The following is a 22,810-nucleotide window of genomic DNA, read 5'->3' on the forward strand; positions in this document are numbered from 1 at the left end:
GTGAAACTTGCAGCTCCCACTACATTGCTATGACCAAGAAGGGTAAAGGAATAACATTATTACTTGCTCAAAAATCGAAGAGGCACCGCCCTCCGAATCTCGAGAGCCAAACTCCCAACAGGATTACTTTCTCAAAAATCGAAGAGGCACCGCTCTCTGAATCTCAAGAGCCAAACTCCCAACAAGATTGCTTTCTCAAAAATCGAAGAGGTACCATTCTCCAAATCTCGAGAGCTAGATCCCCGACAGGATTGCTTGTTCGAAAACCGAAGAGGCATCGCTCTCTGAACTTCGAGAGCCATATTTCCTTGGATAAAGCTTGTCTGCAATCTTCACACATAACATCAGCTTTCCAGATACCACATACAACTTTTTCAAAGTGCTCTGACAAAGTTAAAACACGTGAAGCTTGCAGCTACCACTACATTGCTAAGACCAAGAAGGGTAAATGAATAGCATTATTACTTGTTGTTAGGGAGACTTCTATATATGTCGACCTCCATCATTCATGAACAGGCAGACCTGCAAAAATGCTCAACCCTTCCTCATATCTGAGAGGGCACTCCTAACGAAGCCTCTTGAAATACTCAGCTTTCTTCCCCCCCAATAATACCTATGCAAACCAACCATACCAGAGCAAGAGTATCTCATATCATAAGGGTCAAAAGCAAGAGTATCTCATATCATGCTTTTTCCTTATCTTTTCCTTTGCCCTTGTTCTTACCTGCAAGACAATGAGAAAAAGAGCAATCAGTCAGCACTTAGAATCAAGCTTCCAGTCAGGAACTGACTGCTTGGAACCCCTTGCCTGATTACTTACCTGGCATTGCTCTCGAGTACTCATCTTCAACATCTTATGCTTCCAGAAAAGATACCACATCTGCCTGAGGAACAGATAGGGCAAGTGAGAAGGATACAAGGAAGCATGTGGAGACAAGCGCAATAAAACACGTGCCGATTCATCTATTACTTCGTCAACAGCAAAAGTATCTCATATCATCAAGGTCGAACGCACTCTTGATTTGATAGACTTGTTTTAACCCTCAAATTCTTGAGTCGGCCTTATACTCTGGAGGAAACCAGAAAACCCTCCAGCCCAGTTCAAGAATAAGCCTATGGAAAGTTACTTTTTCAAAAGCAAAAATATCTCATATCATCTCTTCTCCATTTGCTTCTCCTTATCCTTGTTGTTGTTTACGACACAATGAAAAGGAGAACAATCAACCGGAAGCTGAAGTCGAACCTCCAATCCAGGTTGCTTGCTTGGAAGTCTAATTGCTTACCTTGTCTGTTACCTCTTTCGGCAAATGTCCTAACTCGGCGACTTGGGGGACTCCTACAAGTAAGCTTCAAGTGAAATTGATACATTACCTTGTGCATCTTCATCGGTTAACGATACCACCCCTGGATGGAGGAAAAGTACTTCCAGAGAAGATGCCACATCTACATATGAGACAGATAAGGCAAGTGAAAATTGTACCACACTTCGATACTTAGAAGTTTCGTGATTACTCAATGGCTTGGATCTTGCAAGTCCCCAACCGAGGAGCTTCCCTCACTCGGGAACTTAGGGGAGCATTGTTTGTACCATACTTGACCAATCCCGAAACTACTGAGCACCAGTCAATGTTATACCGTCAAGGACCCAGAAGAGTTTCCCTCCAATCAAGAGGTCAATCACAGCGCGACACATGTCGACATCAGAAGCCAATCATAGCGCGACACGTGTCAACATCAGAAGCCAATCACAACACGACACGTGTCAATGTTAGAATGAAACTAGAAACTCTATTCTATAAATAGAGATCATTCTCTCACAATATTTCCTAATGTCATTTGTACTAAATCATTCACTTGTACTCACTAAAGGAGAGCTTGAACCTATGTACTTGTGTACCCTTCACAATTAATGAGAACTCCTCTACTCTGTGGACGTAGCCAATCTGGGTGAACCACGTACATCTTGTGTTTGCTTCCCTATCCCTATCCATTTACATACTTATCCACACTAGTGACCGGAGAAATCTAGCGAAGGTCACAAACTTAACACTTTCTGTTGTACCAAAGTCCTCACTGATTTTGTGCATCAACAACACCATATATGGCCGACCATTCTCCAACAAAAGGGCCGACCACCCTCCTATAAATACCGTTCTTATCCAACTAAAATGCTAAGCCATTTGCTACCCACAAACTCCTAAACACATTCTCTTTAGAATTCTAACTTTGGCATCGAATATTCTTCGGACAAAGCACCCCCCTCCCCCCCAATTCATTGTGGGCACGTGAGGTTTTTGTCCATAATCTTAGGTGTTATTATTTTGCAGGTACATTTTCATCAAATGAGAAGATGACGGAAATTTGCATCCACATGTACTATGTCTCCCATGATATTATTTTGATACGTGCCCTCCAACTTATCCAATACTTAACACTATTAAATTTTATTATTTTGTGTTGAAACACAAATTAACAGACTTCAAACTCCAAAGCTTCCCGCCACCAAATTAGCTACAGCAACCACTCTTTTCGACGTCTCGCCGCCGACAAGTTTCCAGTCTCTTCTCTGTCTCTCCAACCTCGTCAACAAAAAGAGAACAGCTATTATTAAATTGGAATCCAATTGTCAACTATTTGCATCAGAGTTCGATTCGTCAGCTTCGATTCAGTTCGATTAGATTCTTCTATTGTGGTTCAATTCGATTCCTTAACCGTTAATTGCTAAAATAGGAAGAATATGTGTGTATTCCCGCTAACGCTTAGTGAGGTTATGGTATATGAGAAGGATGAAGAAGGTCACAAGTGGTGGTGGTTGTTTTGTTTTGTTAATTTGTCGTTGTTTTATTATATTCTTTATATATTAAAGTTAACAGTATTAATTGTTTGGTTAAGTGGCTCGACACATGTTAAGTAATTAGCAAGGAGACATGAATGAGAGACTAAAAATGTAGATAGCAGACCCAATGCTGTTTTGATGGCAATCATTTTTTTTTTTTGTTTTTTGTTTTTTTTTTTTTTTTTTTTTTTTTTTTTTTTTTTTGTTCCGATTCCTAACCGTTTGTAAATAAGAATGCATGACTCTGATTCATGGATACCATGATTCCTGCTTATTCCGATTTCTAGTTAGTTTGATTCGTTCTTACCCTAATTCTTGACTAATAAACATGTTAATATATAAAATAAAACAAAAAACAAAAAACAAAAAAAGTTGTTAATTGGGCATATTGTTTAATTAGTTACACAAGGGCAAGTTTCCAAGCTTGGTACTAGCTGTTGACTAGTAATTAAAAAGAGGAAGATAAAAAACTTGGCCTAGTTCCTAACTTCCAGTCAAACATAAAAACTAAGTAATCTACATGCTGAGGAACCCTACGCATGATATCCAACTTTTTTTTTATTGTCTCCAATAGTCAGGTTTCTTCCTTGTGTTTTTAAATGCGCAGCATCCTATACTATAGACAAGCACGAGGAAGCCAAGGAATACAATTTTGAGAAAGTGCATACTCTTCCAGGTATCCAGTAGTTGTTCCAAAGTTCCAGCCTTGCAAGAATCGCAGTTATAGCACAAAACCTTTGGGTCGTTGTTCCATGCTTTGCAGTCAGGGCTCGAAGAAGTGCTGTTATTCCTTACCCACACGGTGGGGCTCTTATAACTAAATCCACACTCGGCTAATGGCTTACAGCAACCAGCCTGCAAATCATAAACATGCACATTATTTATCTGCAGTCTGTAAATATATATCATAAAATGCATGTGCACGTGTGTGCATACCTATATATATATATGGAAAAATTAGTATCTGGTCCTTAGTTTCTAATGTTCATTGATTAAGACCTTATTAGTTTTTAGATTTTTATCGAAGTCCCTAACATTAATATATTAATGAATTACATGTAATAATTTTATAATAAAAATTAGTAATTGATATAGAGTTTTAATACCCACACCCTTATTAAACTCCTATTAATTTCAATTCAAACGTTTCCAAAATATAAAAAATAAAATCAGAATAAGTTTGTACCCCTTAATTTTTTATAAAAGAATGATATGTATCCATTCTTAAATATACCAATTTGTTATATGAAAAATGTACCCTTTTTTTAATATAAAATGTATACATTTTTCATATAAAATTCATTCAACCTTTTCTCTAATCCATTTTTAAAGGAAACTTTAACGAAAAGTTCCTGGTAGTGTTCACTTTAACGAAAAACCACATTTTTACACTAAAAAGTCAATCTTAGTACTATTCACTTTACCTTTTATTTTGTCCTTATCGTTAAAACTCAAAATTTTCAAACTTTTTTCATTAATTTTCCTTTTTTTTTAAAACTTATATGGGTACATTATATTTCGTTGATTTAAGAATGTTTCCACGTCAAGTTTAATAGAAGAAATGCTTAATAATTATTAAGCCTAATATTTTTTTTTTTTTGTGTTTTTGAAATATGTACCCATTTTTGGTTAGTTTTTTTATGAACGTACCCATGTATACACATAATATACTGGAGAGTATAATTTATCTTTAATACTTGTAATCCCATAAATTATGAGTTTTTATTTAGAACTTCATTAATATAAATAACTACAAATTTTATTTTTAGTTTAAAAATAAAATAACCTACATAGAAATACATTATTACATTAATGTTAAGGACTTCAATCAAAAACTAAAAATCACAAAGGTTTTAGTCAAAGAACATTGATAGTATATATATCCTGAAAGTAAAATAATTGAGGGCCAAAGAAATAATGACATGGTAATTAGGTATAATTAATCAATAAATTTATAAATAAACATAATACCGCATACCATAATGGGGGGCAACTCCTTCATATTGAACTCCTGGATTTTAGTATCATTTTTTGGCATATAATTGCATGCTTGGCTAACAACAAGACAGTTCTTGAGGCTATCCCAACCCTTTCCTTGAACTGTATTCTGCAACCACTCCGCGTAACCGCTGAGCTTGTACTCCTTCAGCTCTGTACCAGGAACCCTAGTTCCCCCGCCTGATTTCCAAATGATAAAGAAGGATATGGCATAAATGCTCATGAGTCCAATGAGGAGGAGGAGCATTACTAAGAGGTAGATCCAAAGGAGCCAAGAAATACGACAACACGCGCTGATTATGCCTACGATGGACATCACCATGATCAACACGCCCAACACGAGGACGGGCAGCCTAAAAACCTCCAAGCACTGTCCAGGCGCATTTACCCTATACAGCTGCACACCGACAATGACGATTGGAACCGATATCAGGAAGGTGAGGATGTTGAGAAGGCCTAACAGGTTGTTTGCTAGATTCATTCTGATATATGTTATCCCCTATTATTCGAGACCCTAACTCCCCAAAACCATGAGAGGTTGAGCCTAAAAAATGAAGAAGCAGAAATAGATGAAGAAACAACACCAATAGATTCTAGGGATAATGTTGAATTTATATTGTGGAATTCACGAAATGTTATCGGAGATTATACCGTGCGTCCGTACGTATTTGAATCTGTCAACCAGATTTTTCTTCTATTTTTAGCCAGTATGGTCAACTAAAAGCCATACTCGGATCAAAATAGAATCACTACCAAAATCCGGGAAAAGAAACCTAGTTTAAGAGATCGACAGGCACTTGGAAAATACGGATCTAATGATACCCTATGTGGTAGCAAATTTCCACCATCTTTAGTCTTAATGAAAAAGTACCTATAAAACAATCAATACCTTTGATAAAAGACCAAAGCCTCAAGCCCATGAGGAGTTAGGGGGAGGTTTGGCCAATGGAACTCTGATACCTAAGTTTCTCTGAAAATAGTGAGTGTTTAGGGCTTGTATGCATAGCAAAAGCTTACCAAAATTGGTGGAGATGGAGGGGTTTATAGGAGGTAGTGACCGACCATGGTGTAGGTTTTGCCTTACACATGGCAACCTCCTATTAGCCAAGTTATGTCATCCGTAGGATGCGGAAGGAAAGGATATTTCTAAGATATTAATTAGGAGATAATATCTTAGAATAATGGTGAAAATATCCCTAATTGATTGCTATAGGGATTCCTTACTTGAGAGAGTTGGTCTTCAATTGAGAATGTATTAAAAATATGTTTTAGTAATTAATCCTATCTTTAATGCTTTTGACTTTTCCACGCCACAAACAGGGGAGTCATGAGCAGTTGTAGTCTGCTGTCTGCACTTCTAGGGATGATGAGCTGCATGTGGGAATATAAATGTGCCTTGCCCATTTAATGAGGGCAATCTTGTCTTTCTTGAACAAAAGTAAAAGTGCACATGTCACCTACGGGATTTTTGGGATTATTTTTGGCTCCACAAATAACCTCACACCTGCTTGGCTGGTCGCAGGAAAGGGTAGTAGGTATAGAAATCCCAAACTGCATAGGTAAGTAAAGAGCTGGTTCCCAATTTGATGTAGATACTTAAACTTGGAGATAAATTCTTTAGGAAAGGGAAACCAATTGCCACCAATACTTACTAATTCTGCCTTAAGCAAGGGGTTAAATAAACTTGAAGAACAATCTTTATCCTTATAAGAAAGAGAAAAAACAAGGGGAAATATATTCCCTCTCCCCTAGCCTTCTTCTTTGCTTATCTTTGCAAAGAATTGTTTCTAGTTGTTCTTTTTCTTCTCTGTGCCACACCAAGGTAAAAAAATATTTTCGTTGTCTTCTTCTTTGGTAGTGTTGTCGCAGGGCAACCATCAAGGTGGTGTGGTGGGTCGTCTTGCAGGGAGCAGGAGGTCGGCTCGATTCGGGCCAAGGTAAACGACTGGCGCGAGCTAGGAAGCGTCGAGGGCGTTAAAAGAATGGCACAAGCCTCCTACCTGCTGGCTGCTAGTGGAGAGTAGTTTAGGATGTAGGCCTGGCCTATTGGATTGATGAAGGCGAAGGCATGGACTACCTATCTAGCTTGGCCCAAGGAAAGAGAGAGATAGGGGAACCAATGTGGGCTAGACTCCTTGCCCTGCTAGATCAAGAAAGATGGGGGAAGAAAAGGCGCTGGTCTCTTCCTTCTGAGCTAAAAAGAAGAAAGAAAAAGTGAGAGGTGTTGGTAGGCATCCTTAGCCTTGAGTCGTGGCATGCTGGGCTACTGCATGGTGCCCCCTACTTCATGCATGCTTTTATATTTTTTTCTTTGTGAACCTCATTGTAATATTTTCCTTGTGCCCTCCATGCATGAATTCATTGAATATGTCTCACTCGAGTTACCAAGGTGATGGATATATTATGTTATTGTATGGTTAGGACAAATTTTCTAGTAAGGTAGGGTACTCTAAGGTTACTCATGTCAAGATTAATTCCAACGAGCTATTTAGAAACTTCATTGAGATGTATAGGCACACAATTTCGCATAATGGTGGAATTCTACTGCTTCTGGAAAGTTAACATCAAGCCGTTTTCAGCATTTAGATCTGGAGATAGAGTGAAGTATCCAGTTGTGGGTACGTCTAGATTGGCTTTTGAAAGGCTCACCACTACGAGAAATGGGAAGGAAAGTCTGCCACTTGGAAAAGTGGATTAGGTTGTTAAATAGGTGTTAAAGCCTGCTCCTTCCACTGATACTATGTTTGTACTTCTTGCAAAGAAATAGGGAACTGCTCAAGTTTGATTTCTCAACTACCTTAGATGGAGAAGTTGAGAATGAAGCTACCAAGATCAGAGCTATTGAAGATCAAGTGTCGAATGAGTAAACTGTTGAGTGCGAAATGGCTACTGAAGGTTGGATGGCTGCAGGAGAGCTAAATATCATCCAAGCTGCTAATGAGTAGTTTGCTTTGTTTAGCCTATATCAGATTTTGATGAACTTTGTGCTAATTTATCGACCTACAAGAAATTTAATAAATTGTTTTCTTCTCTTTACTCCATCTTCATTTTTCTTGAAACTTTTCTTGCTTGAAATGTCTTGCAAAACTTTTAGCCATAGGATCATTGTCTAGGCATGCTGCTTTGAAAAAGAAGACAATCCCACAAAGTCACTATGGCTTGAGCTTTGGCTTCTTGGGGCATCAAGCTGTTGGGTTCATCGCGAGTTACTGCCTTTTGACCATATGATACTTAGCTAGTCGTTGAGTCTTCGGTCCTTTAAGTTGTGTGGCCTACATCATAACTTGATAAAGATTTTTGGGACATGAAAATTGTTAACTAATCATATAAAAAAAAATGGGCAATTTACCTTCTCCTACTAGAGAGTAGACCTAGATGGGTGTCAGGGAATTAATTTATCCTATCATATGAAAGCAGGCCCAGATGAGTGTCGAGAAATTAGTTTATCATCTCGTGCTGGAGAGCAGACCCAAATGGGTGTCAAGGAATTAGTTTACCGTCTCGCGCTGGAGAGCAGACCTAGATAGGTGTCAGGAAATAAGTTTACCTTCTCGCGCTGGAGAGTGGTCCCAAATAGGTGTCGGGTTATTAGTTTACCCTATCGCATTGGAGAGCAGATGCGGATAAATGTCGGGGAATTAGTTTACCTTCTCGCAGATAGGTGTCGAGGAATTAATTTATTTTCTTGCAGATGGGTGTCGGGGAATTAGTTTACGCTCTCATACTGAAGTGCATGGAAGAGCATGGAAGAACGTACCCAGATGGGTGTCGGGAGATTAGGTTACCTTCTCACACTAGAGAACATGAAATTCATTGTTGTGAGTGTAGCTAAAGAAAGTTGGACTGTTGGACAACTGAAATAATCCTCAGCCTGTGAGGTTTTGTTCTGTGATTTGCTTAAGCCTTTGAACTGCTTATGGAACCCGCGTAAGGCTGTAGGTGGGAAGAGCAGTGAGTTGCTCCCAGACCTCTCCAAGTATTGCGCCATCCTTGGATGTTTCGTCATGTGCTCTCCTGACGCTTGGTTTATGATTAACTTAGAATTTGAGTGGATTGCAAGTTTTTTCATCACTAAGTGTTTAGCTAGCAGGAACTGCTGGTTAAAGCCTCATCTTCTGCTTCGTCATTGAATGTTTTGAAGCTTAGAGTACTGTCAGCCTGATTGGCACAGTTAGGAGCCATGAAGCATAAGTCGACACGGTGAGAAGCCGCGGGGCAAGATCAGTACAACTGGGAGTCGTGGTGCAAGATTAAGGACAGCCAGGAAAAGCAGAGCAAGTAGGCACGGTTGTGAGCTGTGGAGCGGGGACTGGCTTGGGCCAGGTTATACACAGTAGGAGAAGTTGAGACATTAGGTCATCGATGCTTTACTACTAGCGATGTGTTGCTCAAGTGTTAAACCATCTGAGATAATAAGAACATGACTTGCCCCCGGTTCTTGGTGGTTAGAAGGACTCTCCTACAGGTTAAGCTGGTGTATCATTTTGGTACTTGTCTGCCCCCGACGCGCCATCTAGCTAAGTTGTTGCATTCGTCGGAGCATAATCTTTGCATCCGCCAGTGTATGTTGTGTGGTTTCATCTACTTGATCTTGTTAATGAAATGTGAGTTGCTCATATAGGCTAAGTTCTTTCTAAGTGGCTTCGCCACTAGAATCTACACAATTGCTCTTCTATGAGTCTTTGTACTTCCTCCTGGGCTTGCCTCTGCTAGGGCAGTAAAGCCTCCGGTAGTCTTTTGCTCATTTTTCGTCTATGTCACAACTGTAATTCACGTGGTTCGTCTCTGGCTAGTAAGTGAATTAGTCGCGGTGGCGCTTGGCGTGGGCTACCAGTTGAACTCGAACTAAACTGCATTTCTACTTCCTTCTAGATTTGCCTCCATTGCCTTGGATGCCTCTGCCGATGGTTTGCAGGTCTGTGCTATTTTTCCTAATAGTCTGCTAGTTTGTGTCGCATTCTTCTCTAGCTAGTGAGTAGGTTGTTCATGACTGCATTAGGCATTAAGAGCCAGTTAAAGGTGAGTGTAGATATTGAAATTTCGGTTAAATAAGTATTGACAATTGTATTAAAATTACAACCCCCCATTCATTTCACCTATATCATACATTCATTTCACCTACATCATACACTCATTTCACCTATATCATACATTCATTTCACCTACATCATACACTCACTTCACATACATCATATACTCACCTCACCTACAATACACACTCATCCCACCTACAACATCCACTTACTTCATCAAACAAATGGATGGTAGTGTTTCATTCTCAAAGCCTATAAATAGGCTTCTTCATCAAGCAAAGAGAGGAAATTTTACATACACTTTCTCTACTCCCAAATTGGAAGAGAATTGACACCAATTCATAACCAATTCACCTCACACCAAAAATTGGAAGCTTTGAAACTCCAAAGCTCCCAAGCAAATCCCGAAGGATCGACAAAGCTCTCTTCGTTCTTCGTCAAATCCTCATTCAAAATCAAGGCCCAACGGCCCTTGAAGAACTTCCACTAATTCAAGATCAAGCCCCGATGACCCTTGAAGAAAGTGTTCATCATTCATCATTCGTTCATCCCTAGATCAAGCCCTGATGGCCCTTTAGATCAACGACGTCAACAAATCTGCACAACTGTTTATCCCAAGATCAAGCCCTGATGGCCCTTTGGATCAACAACATCAAATCCACCCATTACAAAGATAGAATCAGAGGCTAAATTTGTAGAAGAGATTGTAACCCCTAAATCATCAATACAAATATTATTTTGTACACGTGTTCTTGTCTTGTTCATCGCAGGAATTCCTGTGTTTACAAATATAGGACACCCAGTGGGATAATTCTCTACCTCTCATCTCTATCTTTGAATCCGCAAAAAGCACAAATGGCATCAAAGAAGGCTCAAGTTGTTCTCGCAGCCAATGCTAGGAACAAGAACGTCATCACCGCAGGCGGTGTCACTTCGGGCGTCATAACTCGAAGCAGGGCAAGAGCTCTTTCTACCGCCTCTTCTACCCCTACATCAACTCCGCCAAAGGAACAAGAGCACCCGAGGCATGACCTGTGATCACCCTGGCCTCGCTAAGGGCGCTAAGGAAGGAAAGCCCAAGGAAGTACTCTAGTTCCACACTTTTCGATGCCGACTCAAGCGGTAGCTCAGCCATGCAAGTCATGACTACTGGAGTGACTTCAATAGATGAGCAGCTAGCTCATATGAATGAAGCGATCGCAAGGCTAACACAGATTATGGAAGAAAAAAACCAGCAAATCGCCGCACTCGTCAACCAACTAGATGTAAAGCCCGACGTGAAAATCGAGCAAGGGGATGATCCAGTAAAGAAGGAAAACGATGAGGATGAAGAGGCTCATGCGGAGAAAGTCGAAGAGAAACTAAAGCTAGACCAATCAACGGCACTTATGGGATCTCTCTCTATCCAGCAGCTGCAGGAGATGATCGCCAGCACTATCAAGGCACAGTACGAAGGAAGTTCACATGACTCCGTACTATACTCAAAACCCTACTCCAAAAAAATTGACGCTTTGAAGATGTCGAGGGGTTATCAGCCACCAAAGTTCATGCAGTTCGATGGAAAGGGAAACCCAAAGCAACACGTCGCCTATTTCATTGAGACTTGCAATAACGCGAGGACAGAAAGAGATTACCTCGCTAAGCAGTTTGTACGCTCGCTAAAAGGAAATGCCTTTGAGTGGTACACGGACCTAGAGCCTGAGTCCATCAACAGTTGGGAGCAATTGGAAAAGGAATTCCTTAACCGCTTCTACAGCACCCGCCGAACTGTGAGCATGCTAGAGCTGACGAGCATGAAGCAATGGAGGGATGAGCCAGTCGTGGACTACATCAACCGATGGTGCAATCTAAGCCTCGACTGCAAGGACATGCTCTCGGAGATCTCTTCAATCGAGATGTGCGTTCAAGGCATGCAATGGGAGTTACACTACATCCTTCAAGGCATCAAACCACGAACCTTTTAAGAATTAGCCACCCGTGCCCACGACATGGAGTTAAGCATTGCTCATCATGAAAAAAATAAGAGCCAATCACCAACTTCAAGAAGGACAAGGTGTTTGTCCCAAATGTAGATAAAACTGGGAAGAAGCCCGCCAAGGAAGCTTTTACTGTCAACACTGCGCCCATCAAGGCCTCCTCCGCACTTATCAAGATCTCCTCCAAAACCAAAGCAAAGGAGATAAAGAGAGGTGAGCCTCCTCTCACCCAAGACAGGTACAAAAGCACTCTGAAGGAATTGGAGCAGAAGGCGTACCCTTTTCCTGACTCAGACATGGATGCAATGTTAGAGTACTTGCTAGAAAAAAAAGGTGATTGAGTTACCAGAATGCAAGCGCCTTAAAGAAATCAATCGTGTGAACGATCCTAGGTACTGCAAGTACCATCGTATCGTGAGCCATCATGTTGGCAAGTGCTTCGTTCTCAAATAACTCATTATGAAGCTAGTGCAACAAGGGAAAATCGAGCTCGACCTCGAAGACACGGCTGCAACACATACTACTACAATTGCATTTAGATCCTTCAATCTTGTGTTTCTCCAAGCGACACCGGACCATTCCTATCAATGCTCAAGTTGCACGATACCTTCTGCGTAACCATCGCCGGGGGCAAGCGAACAAGATACACATACCGATGATGAAGAAGGATTGACATTGGTGACCTACAAAAAAACAAGGAAACCAAAACCACAAGCCACAATACCAAAGGTGGAACAAGGGAGAAAGCACCGTCCCCGCAAAGGTTGGAAGCCCAAAAGGAACGTAAAAGTTGCTAAGCCAACGTATGATGGGGAATCTATGGAGCAAGAGCCACGCATTCCTGTCTCCTTGCATGAGTACTTCCCGGATGATTTCTTCCAACAGTGCACTATCGTTGCATGTCACATGGTCGAAGTAGAAATAGAAGAGCCCTCAAAAGGCAAAGTTATTACCACTGAGGGAGAAAAAACTCTCATGCTCGAAGGAGGTCTGCCAACACACTTTAGCATCGAGGAAGCACTACGATTACCAAAGAAGATACGAGGAGCATTGGCTGCAGTCTTGGCAAGTCCTAACGATCACAAAGTTTAAGAAAGCAAGAACGAAGGTTTGAAGCTTCGGCCACATGAATGTGCCACATGCTATGCCATCGAGGATGCAATCCACTTCACCGATGAAGACTTGCTGCTAGGATCCAAGCCTCACAACCATCCTCTCTTCGTTTCTAGGTACGTAAAGGAGCACAAAGTCAACCGCATGCTTATGGATGGTGGATCAACCATAAACATCATGCCAAAGTCAACAATGGCTACAGTCAGCATCAAGGCGGATGAACTGTCCTTAAGTCGTCTACTAATCCAAGGTTTTAATCAAGGAGGACAAAGAGCGATGTGCATGATCCGAATGGAGATGACTATTGGTGAACTCAAGTCAAGTACGATATTCCACGTGATTGATGCAAGAACTTCCTACGGCTTGCTCTTAGGAAGGCCTTGGATCCATGTGAATGGAGTAGTACCGTCCACCATTCACCAATGTTTAAAATTCTACCGAGAAGGAGTGAAGGTGATCTATGGCAACACCAAACCATTCACCAAAGCCGAATCACATTTCACAGACGCCAAGTTCTACATGGATGAAGACATGGTGCCCGAAGCTCTTCCAAAAGAGATCAAATCCATGGGCAAAGCAACACCTAAAAAGCAGGAGTGGCAAGCAATGCCCAAGAAGCAAGAAGAAGAAGCTATTCCTTCTTCAAACAAGAACGATGATGAGCTTGCTAAACCTGCAACAACCAAAGAGAGCATGACGCCCTCAAATGGATCAAACACACCAGTTTTCTAATACATCCCGATGTCAAGAAGAAAGAATGCTCAATCCCCGTTCGAAACTGGAGCAAGCAAAACCGATGCACAGCAGCATAGAGATAATGTAAAGTTGCTCAAGATGAATGCAGTTTTGCCTCTGACACGGCTAGGCGACGCTAAGGTTACAAGACTACCACAAGGCTTCATAAAAGCTCTACCAAAGAGGATGGAACCAAGCTTTCTCGCAACCACGAGGACCGAAGAAGGTTTTGATCCAAACGCCTACAAACTCGTGTCGAAAGCTGGGTATGACTTCGTTTCTTCTTCGAATCCTAGAAAGAAGGTTTCAAACACCATCAACAATAAAGAACGTGACCTCACAGAGACCCAAAAGAAGTTGAAGAAGCATGGTTACAGAATTAACAACAACAAAGCTGGACTTGGCTTCACACCAAATGCACCCGTGAAGATTTCAAGTAAAGCAAAAAATGCTAGCACCCAACACATCAGTGTGAGCATTGAATAAGATCAAGTAGAGCCCAAATCCGCCCCTCAGACGTCAGTCTTCGATAGGATGAATCGTTCAAGACCCAGAACGTCAGCACTTAATCACATTGATGGTCAAAACCAAACCTCCGTCTTCAAGAGGCTTAACGTGCCAAAATCCCAAAGCTCTGTTTTTGAAAGGTTGTCAAAACCTAAGAAGCAAAGCAACATGGCTAGCTATCCTCCTCGTCGGTCAGCTTTGGAAAGACTTGAAGAAACCAAGAAACCTTCTAGAAAGAGGAAGACAACGCCAAATGAAGAAAAACTCGGCAGTCTAGCAGGAAAAGACGATGTTCAAAGCTTGATTCCTTCAAGGATGAAGCGCCAAGCAACTTTGGAGGTTGACACAAAAGGACCACTGAAGGTAAGAAGGCGCACCATCATCTACATCAACCAATCTTCATGCCAACAAACCCAAGAGAACGACACTGAAAAGGAGGCCCAAGAAGACAAAGAAGATGAAATCCCAGAAAAAGACGTCACTTCCGGCTCTGTCAACTAAAAATCTTCACCTCAATCGCTGGGGGCATGCTCTAAAACCATGCCAGTCAAGCCGAGTGAAGTTGAAGGATGGACTCATGTCACTCTGAAGAAACTGCACAAGAAGCATATGTCTTCTCCACAAGTGCACCAATAGAAAAAGGGGCAAAGCAGCTTTCGCCAACCTCCAAAGCAATGTGAAAGTGTTAAAGATGAGGAAATTTCGACATAAATATCGACCATGCGCGATCTCTTCTTCCTCAGAAAATTATTCAGCTACTCGGTCAAGGCTCCTTGCTATAAAGATTGCGAGGAACGCCTTTCCAGGCAGCAACCATCTCTTCCACAAGTTCACCAATGGGAAAGGGGGCAAAGTAGCTCCTGTTAACCTCCAGAACAATGTGAAAGTGTTAGAGATAATGAAACTTTGACATGAAGATCATCCATCCTCATCGCGATGCGTGACCTCTTCCCAGAAGACTTCTTCAACTACTCAGTCAAGGCTCTTTGCTATGAAGATTGCGAGGGACTTTCCCGGATCGCTTGACAAACCAACACCACAGCTCCTCGCCTACATGAGCCTAAACTGTACATGTTTAAATACTAAACGGGGCCGAGCAGGGACAATGGTATGTAAGGGGCGGGCTGAGTCCTAATATTTAGAACAACGGGGCCTTGAAGGCCCGTTTCTAACTTAAAGTCATCAACACCTCTTCCATGTCCTCCCACATTGTAACGTCCAGAAGTTTCTAATTCAAAAGCTAATTACTTAGGTTGGCTTGAAATTTATCATGGTTAATCAATATATTATTAGCCACCATAAATTAAATTTGATCATATTATGGTTGCATCTAACCTCCTCGTGAGATTGCCTACGTACCCTACGAAGGGATCAAGCCATTCGTAGTTTACAATTCCAATTTCTAACTCATTTTCGAAAATCGTTCAAGTGACTAACAATCACTAACTAGGTTCAAACAAGTGAATCACACCAAATACATTTCAAATATGGATTCAGAATATCAAAATTTGTTTAAAAAGGCAACATCGGCCCTCTAGCCACGCGCCGCCGCATGTGGCGGTTTCCAGCGAACGGAAACTCAGTTTTCTGATGAACTCCAAAAATTACTAAAATTTACAGGGTTGTAGAGTTCAATGAGATGAGCAACTTTCATACCTGGGCCGAAGTCCAATTTGGCCAGGAACACCTCAAATCAGCCTCAAACCGTCGGAAACCCTAGAAAATGGTGTTCTCGATCCAACTCCAAAACCATTCCGACGTCCCAACCAATGCTTGGGCTTTGTTCCTGGGCTCAAAGGGAGTCTAATGGTGGTGGATTTCAACAAAATTTCATTCAAAAATGGCGAATCGCCATCAATGAACCCCGGCAGCACCGAGGGTTTCATAATGAAAATAGGCCAAAACCCGTAAGTTTTTTGGTGTAATTAATGGAGGGATCAATAGGGTTCGAAGAGATGAGTAATTTGACACCAGTCCCGTCGTTAACGGTGGCCGAAATCAGAGAATCCGACCGGGTCGAGTCGGTGGGTCATAGGGATTCGGTTCTCTCTCTTCCCTCCTTGCTCTTCTTTCTAATTAGTTTCTCTTCTCCTCTCACCCCCCCCCCCGGCAATTGGCTGCAACCCCTTCCTTTGTTTCCTCTTCCTTCCCTTACAGCCACACACGTGGCATCATCTCCTTGCTCCCGATTTCCTGGAGCCTTCTAGGTTATGGTCAAATTACCATTTTACCCCAAACTTTGCTCGTTCATAACTTATTCGTTATAACTCTGTTTCACGAACGGTTTACGCCTACACGGGATTTGGCTCTTTCCAAATATACCAAGAAATCCGATAAAATATATGAGAATATAAATACGTCCTCATATGGCATTTTCGTCATTTCCACTTATCGAAAAAAAATTCCACATAATCACATATTTTAAAATTTTCAAGGTATTACACATATGTCCAATCTTATCCACTCCCTTTATTGAACCCCATCCCTTACTATCATATTCCACTTGTACCCTTCCAAATACACATATCAAATTGCACCTTTCTTTCCATCATACCCTTACCCATTTTACGTAAAGACCAAAGTACCCATCTGTACAAACACTGGAAAAAGAGCTCCACATGCAGTGAAGTTGTACACTGCAGTAGCAGATATGTCCCTCTGTCTCTCTCAAATGTTCAAAGTCTCACCTCGAGACCCAACCCAGCCTCAGGATTAAATGGTACTGTCCAGAAGACTCTAGTCCCACTCGCCTCGAGACTCCCTCCCACCCACTCTTCTCCTCCTCGATGAAACCACTCTCACAGAAGTCACCGAGACCATCGTTGTCATCACGACCACCATGATTGAGCTGCCCTCGAGACTCTCTTCCACCCATTCTTCTCCTCTTTAACGAAACCACTCTCACAAAAGTTACCGAGACCATCGCCGCCGTCGACGAAACCACTTTCACTCTCCCTGACTCGTCCTCTCCACTCTTTTAAACCCAGCTCTATTTGTCATTCATCCTTCATCATCACCAAACTTCCAGAAGCTACTAGTTTGAAGATTAAGCCTAGCCGGCACAAATTTGCCGATTTTGGATTTTTTTTTTTTTTTTTTTTTTTTTGCTAGAGGTTATGGTGGTCATTCAGAATTGGGAAGAGAAAAGGTGGATTTTGATAAATTTTTATTGTTGCAGAAGAGGTGGCTCTTTGGAATTGGGAGGAAGAAAAAAGGTAGATTTGTAATGGGTTGGCAGAAGAAACAAAGACATCCGTCAAATTGGATATGTGAACCTGTCCCATACCAGCCCGTTTCACACGGGTCGGATTTGCAGAAAAAACAAAGACGTTCGTCAAATTAGATCTGTGAACCCGACCCGTTTCAAACGGGTTGGGTTATGTCTAGTTCCAAATCTCAAAATCCTTCTACCCGGCTCGCCCTGCCCCGGTGTATTTTAAAATCGGTCTGGTCTAGTTCCTTCAAATTTGGGCCCGGCTAGGCCCGTGCCCACCCATGGGTCAAATTGTGAGTGTAATTGCAAGATATTATGTGAAATAATATCTTGCAATTAACTTGGCAATTAAACCTAAATTGAATACGAAAATTGGGAGTTACCTTTTGAATAAGGATTTGATGAGGAGTGATGAGAGAGATATGAATAAATATCATTTCGATCACCTTTGACTCTTCCTTGATTGAGCCGTTATTTTCTGTTGCATGCGCGTGTGAAGATATCCGAGTGAATGGGTTGTATATGTAGGATAACGTGTTGAGGAAGGGAATTAACCCTCACACCAAAGCTCAGCAGCTTGAAGATCTCTTGCAATCAGTACTCTTTCTCTCTCTCTGAGTACTTGTATAATATGATGTGCACATTTGTGTGATTAGAAATGGGGACATGGATTTGTGCAGTGGGATTGTGAATTTGGACATCAATTGATTTTGGCATAGGGTTTGGGAATTGGGTATTCAATTGTGAATTAGGGAACTATATTCTTGGATTCAAAGCTGCCAACTTTAATTTTGAGTACCAGTTCATGTGATTTTTGCGCCAAGTGAGGATGTGGGGGAGTTAAGATTACATCAGTAAACTTTGATTTTCATGAGATTGCATCAGTAAACTTAGATTTGTTTAGTTATGTGGTCGTGAACTCGAATTTGTTGCTTAAGTTTCTGCATTTTCTTTGCACTTTATCTTTTCAATGCTAGTTTGGCAAGTTCTATGTTGCTCTATTTGGTTTATGTATTAGGGTGGAGAGAAAGGAAATGATTAAGTCTTAATCATTGCCTAGATTTACAGAACATGGAAGTTAGACTAGATCATATCCTTTGAAGTGATTCTATTCCTTTTGTTTCGATAGACATTTCTTTGTAACTTGATGATTCTTTAGTTGGAGTATTCTCTTACTTGTTTGGGAGATTTTTCTCTCTCTTTGTACTTTACTGTGCCTGCAGTTATAACATATTCGCATGTTTGTGGGTCAATTGAAGTAGTTGGTTTGTATTTCATTCGCTATCTTAATCCCAGACACTTCTCTTAAGAATAGGATGGCAGTATGAATAATCTACTGTATTGATTCATTAAAATATACAAGCTAGGCTAGAGTTCTTATACAAACTATAAAGATACAATCACATCCCGTAATTCCTACAAATCAACTAAGTAAATATTTTTACAAAAGGAAAGAATAAATCGTTGATAGTCAATGATCACCATGTTACCAAATGGGAAGGAAATCATTCATATCATAACACTCCCCCTCAAGTTGGCGAGTGAATGTCAAAAACCGCTAACTTGCTCAGCAAAAAACAGAACTATTCTTTTCCTAAAGGCGTCGTGAATATGTCTGCAACTTGCCTTGAAGATGGAACAAATTTGGTGACTACCTTTCCCTCTTGAATTTTATCTTGAACAAAATGATAGTCAATCTCTATATGGCGTGTCCGCTCATGAAAAATAGGATTAGTGGCAATGTGAAGAGCCGCTTGGTTATCACAGTGTAAAACAGCAGGGCCCATAATTTTAATATCACATAAAAGACTTTGTAACCAGGTGAGCTCACAACAGGTAGCAGCCATTGAACGGTACTCTGCTTCTGCAGAAGATAATGAGACAATCTTCTGCTTTTTGCTTTTCCATGAAATTAAATAATCTCCAAGGAAAACACAATATCCGGTAGTAGAACGTTAAGTCACCGGACACCCTGCCCAATAGGCATCACAAAAAGCCTTCAATCGTAGCAAACTTTGTGAGGAAAACAAAATACCTTGACCTGGAGTGTTCTTCAAATATCTCAAAACACGTAAAGCTGCATTATAGTGAGGCTTGCGAGGATGTTGCTTGAAACAACTCAACGTGTTCACTACAAAAGTAATATCAGGTCTAGTAATAGTTAAATATATCAAACATCCTATCAATCTTCGATAGATGGATGGATCGTGAAGCAAATCTCCTTCATCAGGAAATAGCTTCAGATTTTGTTCCATGGGGAAGCTAGCTGATCGTGCTCCCAAAAGACCAACATTTTTCAAAATGTCCAATAAATATTTTCTTTGAGAAATAAAAATCCGCTTTTTTGAACGAGCAATCTCTATTCCTAAAAAATATTTAAGGGCTCCTAAATCTTTGATGCGGAAGCAATTATTCAAAAAAGATTTAAAAGAACTAATAGCCGTCATGTCATTACCAATGATCAAGATACCATCAACGTAAATAAGGAGAGCTGTGAACGATTTGCCAACTTTTCTTGTAAAAAGGGAATAACCGGCTTTGGACTGTATATACCCACCTGCACAAATAGCCTCAAAAAACTTAAAAAACCATTGCTAAGAGGCTTGCTTTAATCCATACAAAGACTTGTGAAGGCGACATACCAAATGCTCCCCCTGTCACCAAAGACCAGGAGGTGGAACCATATATATTTCCGCTTGGAGATCACTATGTAGGAAGGCATTATGGACATCCATTTGATGTAGGGACCAGCCACAAGCAGCCGTAAAAGCAAGGAGACAACAAAGCGTAACCAACTTTGCAGTCGGGGAAAACGTATCCTGGTAATCAACACCCTCAATTTGAGTGCAACCCTTGGCCACTAAACGAGCTTTGTAACGCTCAATAGTGCCATTGGACTTGTGCTTGATTTTGTATACCCAACGACAACCAATAGGGGTCTTGCCAGATGGAAGTGCAGTCAAAGACCAAGTGGCGTTAGCTTCTAGAGCTTGAATCTTTGAGGCCATGCCTTCTCACCACTGAGGATCTTTAGCAGCCTCTGCATATGTGTTAGGTTCAACAAGGAGAGTAATATTGGCAATAAAAACTTTGATAAGATGGAGAAAGTTTTTTTTATAAGAAATATACTTGCATAAAGGATGGTGAGTACCTTTTTTTAGAGGAACCTAGAGTCGATGCATTGAGTGGGGAAGACAAGGAAACATGAGAGCAAACATAGTCATCAAGGTAAGTAGGTGTACGTGTAGGCCTATCAGAATGGCGTAAGAGGGGTGCAACAAGTGGACTAGGTGATGGAAGAGGGCTATTGGTGACTGTTTGGTCTGGGAGAGATGTAGCAGTGGAGTTGGATGGAGTCTCATTGTCAACTTGAGTGGATGGTGAAATGGACTCAACGGGAGTGGGTGGTGTCTCAATGTCATCATGAGTAGGAAGAGGTAAGACAGGTTTTTGAGGTTGGGTTAAAGGAGTGGTGATAAAAGGAAAATTAGACTCATGAAAAATGACATCTCAGCTGGTGAATACTTTATGAGTATAAAGGTCGTACAACTTATACGCTTTTTGACCAAAGGGATATCCTATAAAGACACATTTTTTGGCTCGTGCATCAAATTTATGAAGAGGTTGAACATTGGTGGCGTAAGCTAAACATCCAAAAGTACGCAAGTGGGTATACGATGGAGGACGATCATAAAGAACCTCAAAAGATGATTTATTAGACAAAAGTGGTGTGGGTAAGCGATTTATGAGGTAGATTGCAGTAAGGACACAACCTCCCCAAAAATACAAAGGTAAGTGACTCTGAAAAAGTAATGCCCTGGCCACTTGCAAAATATAACGGTGTTTTCGCTCGACCACTCCATTTTGTTGTGGAGTATATGTGCAAGAACATTTAAAAATCACACCACTCTTGGAAAAGAAATAATGCAGGGGCAAAAACTCACTACCATTATCAGTTCGAATTTTCTTAATTTTGTGATGGAATTGAGTTTCTACATAAGAAAAGAAAGTTTAAGTAACTGTTGTGTTTCAGATTTATGTCTCATCAAAAAGAGCCAAGTGGTTCGAGAAAAATCATCAACAATTGTTAAGAAATATCGAGCCCCACTATAAGTAGAAATTTTGTGTGGTCCCCAAATGTCACAATGAACAAGCTCAAAAATGTGTTTACCAGAAATATGACTTAATGGAAAAGGAAATCTAGTTTGCTTTGCTAATGGGCAAACATCACAAGGTTTATTTGAATGAGAATAAACATCTAACGATTGCTTAGCTAAAAGGTGGAGTCGTTGTGGAGAGGGATGACCAAGACGACGATGCCATGAAATGGAATTAACGCAACTGGGTAAAGGTGAAATGGTGCGGCTACTATTTGGTTTGGTGAGATAGTGAAGACCTCCATGTTGTCTACCCCATCCAATCATCTTTCTCATCTCCAGGTTTTGTAAGACACAAAAATTCGGAAAAAATGTTATGAAGCATCGAAGGGATTTTGTTATACGACTAACAAATATCAAATTAACCAAAAATGAGGCAATTCGTAATACGTTAGTCAATGAAAGTTTGGGATCAAAAGTAAAATTGCCAATATTACTAATTGAAACCCTTTCACTAGTCAGAAGTTTTACTGGCGGCAAAGACTTGTTCACAGTAGAGTTTGATAGGAAAATGTCGTAACATGATCTGTGGCGCCACTATCAATTATCCATTATTGTGAATGATGGGAAGACAAACCTGTGATTGCATTGGTCTGTGCTTCATATGGCAAATTTCCAGCCATCATAGCAAAGAGTTGTTGAAGCTGCTCAGGAGTAAAAGTCATCGATGTTGTTGATGTAAATGAAGAAGTTGAAGAAGTTGTTGCTAGAACATGGTTAGTCGCAGGTTTTCCCTCCTTACCGCGGCCCTTTCCCTTATTCTTTTTATGAAGACGATGGTCCTCGGGATATCCATGAAGCCAGTAGCAAGTCTTCCTGGTGTGATGGTCCATGTCACAATAATCGCAATGTAGCGGCTTGCGATTTCTTTGGCTACCGTGGTTGTGCTGATTACCTCGACCACCTTGAACTGCCATGGCTGCTCTTTCCACACTTGGTTCTGGGATGGCTGCAATTCCACGTTGCTTCTCCTCTTGGCTAACCATTGAAAAAACTTTGAGCACTGAAGGCAATGGCTTTACAAGCATAATCTGACCTCTCATTACTACATATGAATCATCAAGCCCCATTAAAAATTGCATAACCTTATTCTGTTCCTCTTTCTCGTTACGGTCTTCCATGGCACCATATGAGTAGTTTTTATGGTTGCCGTAAGAAGATAATTCATCCCATAAACCTTTCAATTGGGAATAATAGTCAGACACAGACATCTGATTTTGAGTTAGGCGTGCAATGTCACG

General features: G+C 40.9%; 1 protein-coding gene across 1 annotated transcript; it reads right to left on the minus strand.

Moving 5' to 3' along the window:
• Positions 1–3,193: 3,193 nt before the first annotated feature.
• Positions 3,194–5,413, minus strand: LOC126608375 (tetraspanin-8-like). Its single transcript, XM_050276249.1, has 2 exons — positions 4,815–5,413; positions 3,194–3,691 (listed from the first exon to the last, which is right to left on the minus strand). The coding sequence occupies exons 1-2, from the start codon at positions 5,313–5,315 to the stop codon at positions 3,395–3,397; spliced, it is 798 nt and encodes a 265-aa protein (XP_050132206.1). The 5' UTR covers positions 5,316–5,413; the 3' UTR covers positions 3,194–3,394.
• Between the last annotated feature and the right edge of the window lie 17,397 nt (positions 5,414–22,810).

This window comes from Malus sylvestris, chromosome 16 (genome assembly GCF_916048215.2).
Source record: "Malus sylvestris chromosome 16, drMalSylv7.2, whole genome shotgun sequence".
Classification (NCBI taxonomy): Eukaryota; Viridiplantae; Streptophyta; class Magnoliopsida; order Rosales; family Rosaceae; genus Malus; species Malus sylvestris.

Excerpts from the sequence above, each read along its gene's own strand:
- LOC126608375 (XM_050276249.1), bottom strand. The coding sequence starts at position 5,315 with ATGAATCTAGCAAACAACCTGTTAGGCCTTCTCAACATCCTCACCTTC. Across the intron at positions 3,692-4,814 it reads AGGAGTTGCCCCCCATTATG|GCTGGTTGCTGTAAGCCATT; the intron begins GTATGCGGTATT and ends TATGATTTGCAG.